This window comes from Ursus maritimus, unplaced genomic scaffold (assembly GCF_017311325.1).
Source record: "Ursus maritimus isolate PB19 unplaced genomic scaffold, ASM1731132v1 scaffold_22, whole genome shotgun sequence".
Lineage (NCBI taxonomy): Eukaryota > Metazoa > Chordata > Mammalia > Carnivora > Ursidae > Ursus > Ursus maritimus.
Genome location: NW_024424675.1, coordinates 24,411,854 through 24,418,859, shown reverse-complemented (window position 1 = coordinate 24,418,859; position 7,006 = coordinate 24,411,854). Strand labels below are relative to the sequence as shown.

The window sequence follows — 7,006 nt, the reverse complement described above, 5'->3', positions numbered from 1 at the left end:
TTAGCCTCTCACCACTGGTTCTATTTTAAATGAGAGCATGATCACCTGGTTTCCTAATAAAAAAAAAGGTCTACTGAAGCTAGAGAGTAGGACAGCTTCTTGAGGTCAGTCTTGGTAACGAGCTGGTGATTCTCTACTCAGCACCCTTGCTGGGGTTCTGTTTCAGAGCACCTTCAAGTTGTCTTAGAAAAGCAGATGTCTTCATTTTGGTTCTCTTCAATATAGGTGACACACCCAGTATCACCTCAGTGGGTCTTTCCAGTTTTTTCTACCTATTCCACAGTATAGACAAGTTATAATCTGCCCACTTAGAAAAGCAAAGAGGCAGAAATCTACATACGACTCAATCATATAGAAAGAAGGCTTCACTGTAGGTAGCGAAAACCTCCTTACTCAAGACTAACAGAACAGTGTGCAAATAAAGGACCAAAAAAGTTTAATTATAAACACAGTCTTACATCTTTTAAGGAAATGCAAGTGAGGCAGCCCTGTGCAGGACCTTTATAAGAGCACTTGACTCCCTGTGATATTTGTAGAGTTACCTGAGTATTTGAAGTTACAGTTCAAGAAAACAAAGGAACTCCAATACAGTAATATACAATCCAGTGCTGCCATTCCCTGTTTTTAGTAAATGAAAGCATACCATATATACAAATACTTTTGTAAATAACTCTTAATAAAAGAAAAACAAAAAATAAAGGGGGGCTGGAGATACCAACAATATTAAGTAGAAGTAATTAGCCTAAAGGAGTTCAGATGGAATTATATCCAAAATAAGGAGGGTATAGAAATAGAGAAGTCTAACTACGTGAGTCATCCCTGATAACGTTTTAGATTAATAACCAGATAAATAAAAAGTGGCAGAGTGGGCCTGACTGAAATAGTTCATTTAGGATGAAATCTTTGTGGGCCAGTGAGTCATTCTTCACTTAAATTTCTGATGCATTGACACTGATATGTCAATCTCTTGATGAAGAATACCTGAATTTTAAATAGAGTTATTGTAAGTCTTATGAAATTAGATTCTTCTGCACTTGATATAAGATCATAAAAGACAGAGCAGGAATTTATTATTATGAGCTGCTGGATCAGTTTTAAACCACTCTATCTGATGAAACAAGTGAGGTCCTTCCCTCCTGACCCAGGCTGTGAAATGCTGCCTTCCCCAATCTCCCAAAAGAGCAGAAGAATAAGGCAATCGCTCATTTTACTTTTTTATTTCAACATAACATGCAGTAAAAAAAAAAAAAAAAAATTAACAGGATTTATTAGCATTTACAAGGCTTACAAAGAAAAAGGATTCTAAAAAGCAATTTAGTTCAGATTTAAGAAATCGCTCTAATTGAACACTTACAATAAATCTATTTCCAAATGTTCAGTTTGGACCAAAATTTAAAATAGCATTTGGTAGGTATTTATGTCTGCTGTCTATCTGTAGTATTTTTATATAACCTCTGATTCTTGGGATATCCAGCCCCCATTTTCCTAACACAGCAGGGAAGACATATACACGTGGCCACTTAAATTAAAGGAAGAAATGGAGTAAGGGAGATCCCAGGCTGCAAAAATATATACAAGCATTTACCTTTTCCAGAACTAAATGTTTCTTCCATAAAAATATTAAATAGCCAAGCCCTATAGAACTAGGGCCAGGGCTACTTCAAATATAACTATTCTGTATTTTAAAAATATAGGGCAGAAAGCCTTTTGGGTGATATTTATACATTTTCACACAATATTTCTAGGTCCCTAAATGAATCATCAAGCATTATGTAGAACAAAAAGTCTACTTTCTTACATTATTTAATTTAATCTCATAAATCTCTAGTAAATATTGTAGATAACTACATTTTAATGAGAATTCACCTCAATAGTAAGTCTTTATAGAAGGCTTAATCTCCACAGCCATATATTACCAAAGTTCAGATTTATATAATGAATGGATAGTTGGCAGACATTCGCTCTGTAAGACAAAGCAACAGCATTTTCCCCCTACCAACAAAAAGGCAGAGTCCCTACTTTGGAAACAACTAGGGCTTTTAGAGACCATACATTTCGTGGAGTATATGGAATAAAAAACAAAATAAAGATAGGGTTGGGGAGAACCTAATCTCCTCCCTTTACACTGACAATTTCTAGATGAGGCAACCCTTTCACTCACTTAAGTCTGCTTTATGATGGCAGTGTTCTAGAGCATATGTACACAAGTTTAAAAATGTTTTTGTTGTTGTTCCAGGATGTAAGAGGAGTTAGAGACAAAGATAAACCATTTTCTTTCCATATGGAACAGGGGTTTGCTACTCTCTGCTGATTTTTGGCCCAGTGCTACTTGTTCATGTTATGCTACTGAAACCTGCCAAAGTCCTGCTTCACGAGTTTTGAGGCTGTCCTCAGGGTTCTGCTGTGATGGGCACTCAGCTGACTGAGGCTTCATCCCACTGTCCATAAAGTCAAACCTCTGACAGCAGCCTTCCTGACAGAGTCTAAGACTAAGTTAAAAGAATTAACTATAGAGATATTCAAAAGTGCACTAATCAGATACTAATGGAGCACTATGAAATTAAACAGTCATGGGAAAAACAAGGAAAAGCCTGTTAAAATTTTTAGAAGTGAAGAGACTATCCAATTCAGGACAATGTAAAGAATGGAAAAGACTACTCCAAGGTGTGAGAGAAATGGTAAGTTTGAAGATTTTTAATTCATACAGAGAATACATTTCTGTGGTTACTAGAAATGTATTGCTACTAAATGTATTACTCCCTTCTTTTTAGCCAGTACCACAGCTCTCCCTCCCTAATGAAAATGTAATTTAGAGGATATTTCATTGACCTCTCTCTTTGGGTGTAGAGTACTCTAGTTATAGCGTGAACTCCTTAGCAATAATTAAATATAACTGAAGTTGCTGGACTATGTAAAATTATAGATGCAATTTGTATACAGGAACATATAAAAATTGTCAATGATGGCCTTTGATGAATTTAGCTAAATTAATTCCAATTCCAGATTAACTTTTATAAAACCACCATGAAGGAAGCACAATGTTAATATTATTTGTAAAAGTTTAGTATTTGCAAGGCAATTAAAACAATCAGACTTCCAAATGAAGAGGGTTATAGGGTCATTTGCAGGCTGGGACCAACTTCTCCCTGAATTCAAAGTAACAAAACTACTTTGTAGAGCAGTGCAAGAGTCTTGCATCACTTTCCAAGGATAACAGCAAAATGATGCGTGGATTCATGCTCCGGAAAGGAAAAACAATAGTCAGGCCAGGCTGAAATGAGAGGGAGAGCACAAGCCAGAAGTTTGCTCACATCCCCAGAAGCTGGGCTAAGTCTGCACTTTTAACAAATACCTCTTACAAACAAGAGGCTTAAGATCTTACATATTTCATTTACCAAGGGACTTCCCTGCGTATCTGCAGAAATCTCTAAAAGAAAAAAATCTACTCCCAAGTGAGACTTTTGACACACATATACAGAACTGTTGTTAAGGTAACAATCTAGTGGAATAAGACAAGGCAGATTTCATTGCTGTGTTAAATCTCATGTTAAGTAAGGTTTGACTAGTCATTTGCAGATCTGATTTCTGGAAACATTGAGTAGAAATCCAGAATCACTGGGAGATAAATCTCAATGATAATATTAATTTACTTACACTCGAATAACTCTCTAAACAGTCACAGCCCAATTTTACAACAAGATGTGCAATAAGCAGAGAAGGAAAAGGACAGACATTGCAAATAAGTTCTTGTCCTTTGGTGGCACAAGTTCTTGGAAGTTACTCTTGTCCAAATCCTTCTGTTTCTTCAATGGCAAATAACAGCTTTTCCTTCAGTTGCTCATAGCTCTTGTAGGGTGGCAGGTCCAGGCGGTTAAAACTAAAAGTAAGAATTGTTAGCTTGAGAAAAGGAAATATACGAAGAATCATATGAGCAGTCTAGTATATAACAACACTGGTTTTAAAGTCAGGCAAAACTGAGTTCAAATCCCAACTCTGTCACTGGGCCTTTGAACAAGTGCTTTCACCTTTCTGAACTTTGGTTCCTCCTTGGTAACATGGGAATAACAATATTTATCTTTCAGGGTAGAGTGAAGAACTAACAAGTGTATATACAACACAGGCCCAAGAGTTAGTCCTCTCATACTCTCCCATTCACCCTAATCTAGATTAGTGGTCAGCAAACTTTTTCTGTGAAGGGCTAGATAGTAAATATAGGCTTTGTAGGCCACAGGTCTCTTATCAAAAGTTTTAAAGTACAGATCTTCCTTGACTTATGGTGGGGTTACATGTGGATTACATGTGTTTTAAAAATGAATTTTAATACATCTAACCTGCCAAACATCATAACTTACCCTAGTCTACCTTAAATGTGTTAAGAACACCTTCAATAGCCTACAGTTGGGCACAATCATTGAACACAAAACCTATTTTATAATAAATTGTTGAATATCATGTAATTTATTAAATACTGTACTCAAAGTGAAAAACAATGGTTGTATGGATACAGACTTGTTTAAATATACTGGTTTACCCTCATGACTGCTGGCCGATTGGGAGCTGCAGCTCACTGCCACTGCCCAGCATCATGAGAGAGTATCATACACATATTGCTAGCCAAGAAAAGATCAAATTCAAAATTCAAAGTACAGTTTCTACTGAATGCATATTGCTTTCGCACCATCGTAAAGTCAAAAAATCTTAAACCATCTTAAGTCAGGGACCGTCTGTGTACTACTTTAAGAACAAATTTTCTGCTTTAATAGCTAATACTCTATTCCTACTGAATTTTTCTGTCCTATTCTTAGTTGTGAGGTTTTAAAGGGCATCTTCTAATTTGGGGCCATATTATTATCACCTTCATGAGGTAGTGAGTTTGCCATAATGCTCTGGCCCCTCTGCTATATTTTAACAATAAGGCCTAGGCAAATGTTTGACATCATAAGAAATAATGCTATCCACAAAGGAAAAATAAATCTACAATTATAACTTTTGTTACTTCTTGCAAATGAAAACCTGGAACCTGACAAAGTAATGAGGCTGGTTTTCATGTGTGACTAAGATAAACTGATGACAGGAGTGTAATGACACAATCTGTTCCAAGTTTGAAAAAAAGAGACAAGAGGTCAAATCGATGTGTTGTACATGTGTACAAGATGGATGTACAAAAATAACTATTTCTGAACACTAGCAATGAATAATCTTAACAATCTGAAATGAAATTAAGAAAACAATTTCATTTATAATAGCTTCAAAAAGAATAAAGTACTCCCCCCAAATTGATCTACACATTCAAAGCAATTTGTATCAAAATCTCAGCTGACTTTTTTGTAGAAATGGACAAGCTGATCCTAAAATTCGTATCGAAATCCAAACGACTCAGAATAGCCAAAACAATCTTGAAAAAGTTGGAGAATTCATACCTTCTAATTTCAAAACTTACTACAAAGCTATAGTAATCAAGACAATATGGTACTGTGATTAAGGAAAGACAAATAGATCGATGGAATAGAACTGGGAATCCCAAAATAAACCCATGTATTTATGGTCAACTGATTTTCTACAAATGTGCCAATATTATTTCTTTAAAACCAATATATGTATGTGAATGAAAATATAAAGGAACAGACACTAAAAGAAGTATGAAGGGTGGATGGAGAAAATAAAGGAATATCCAGCAAGGTTACTGAAATGTCTCAAAAAATAAAGTTCAAATATTGTTGATGTTAGGTGGGATTCCAACATATTGTATCTGAATTGAAAATAGGGTTGTTTTTAGTTCTGTACATTTTTGGAAATGCAGTTAAGCTACATTTATAATGAGGAAATATTTCTGGTGATAAAAGTTTCTAATAATCCTTCCAATTTCATTGGTGTTGGTTGTGACCTCTCCCTTTTCATTCATAATTTTATTAATTTGGGTCCTTTCTCTATTCTTTTGGATAAGTCTTGCCAGTGGTTTGTCAAAAACCAGGGATGTACTGTATGGTGACTAACATAATATAATAAAAAAAATATTATTATAAGGAAAACAAAAAAGAAAATATTTCTGTTCTCCCAAAGGCTATGAAAGCTTGATTTCTTCTGCCCTCAGAGAAAAGTTAAAAGATTTCCTAATATCACATAAAAAAAAAAAAAAATCCAGGGGTAGGAAAAGGGACTGCAAATGGGTCTAAGGGATCATTCCTGAGTGACAGAAATAATCTAAAATTGGTTGATGGTTACTACTCTGTAAATCTACTAAATATCACTGAATTTAAATGAGTAACCTTACGATCTTTAGTAGTTTTAGGTATATAAATTATGCCTCAATAAAGCTATTAAAAGTAATTCAATACCACGGGGAAAATATTTCATTTCTAATTTCCAACAGGCTTTAATATCTACAGGGTAACTGGAAAAAGGCTACTTTCTCTACTCTTTCTGATTTTACTTACCACGTATGACTTCTGGGTAACCAGTTTTCTTTCCCAACTTTTTCAATGCAGAATTTTTGTGGTCCATTGCTCCCTAAAACAGTGAAATCATCAATAGCTTGATACTCAGTGGTTCTCAAATTGTGACCCCCTCAGCCCAGCAGCATCAGCATCACCTGGGAACTTGTTAGAACCACAAATCTGGGGCTTCCGTCTCAGTCAGTTGAGCATCTGACTCTTGATTTCAGCTCAGGTCATGATCTCAGGGTCATGAAATCAAGTCCTACATCAGGCTCCGTGCTCAGCGTGGAGTCTGCTTGGGTTTCTCTCTCTCCCTCTGCCCATCCCCCCACTTGTGCACCCTCTCTCTAAAATAAACAAAATCTTTAAAAGGAAAACAAACACATATCCATAGGCCCTACCCAAAGCCTACTGAACTGAATCAGAAACTTTGAGATAAGGCTCACCAATGTGTGTCTGAACAGGCTTCCAAGTGATTCTAATAAGTATTAAAGTTTGGGAACCATTTTGTTAATGTATGCCGAAGAGAAGAAAATGCAGTTTTATCTGGCATTCCAACTAATATATCTCAC

The 7,006-nt window shown here is 35.7% G+C and overlaps 1 protein-coding gene across 1 annotated transcript in view; it reads right to left on the bottom strand.

Moving 5' to 3' along the window:
• Positions 1 to 419: 419 nt before the first annotated feature.
• The window catches only part of ITCH (itchy E3 ubiquitin protein ligase), a 127,324-nt gene continuing 120,737 nt past the window's right edge, over positions 420 to 7,006 (bottom strand). Inside the window, exons 24-25 of the mRNA XM_040638196.1 lie at positions 6,435 to 6,507; positions 420 to 3,877 (exon numbers count right to left, since the gene is read on the bottom strand). Coding sequence (XP_040494130.1) covers positions 3,778 to 3,877; positions 6,435 to 6,507 — 173 coding nt within the window. The 3' untranslated portion in view covers positions 420 to 3,777. The remainder of the gene's footprint in view (positions 3,878 to 6,434; positions 6,508 to 7,006) is intronic.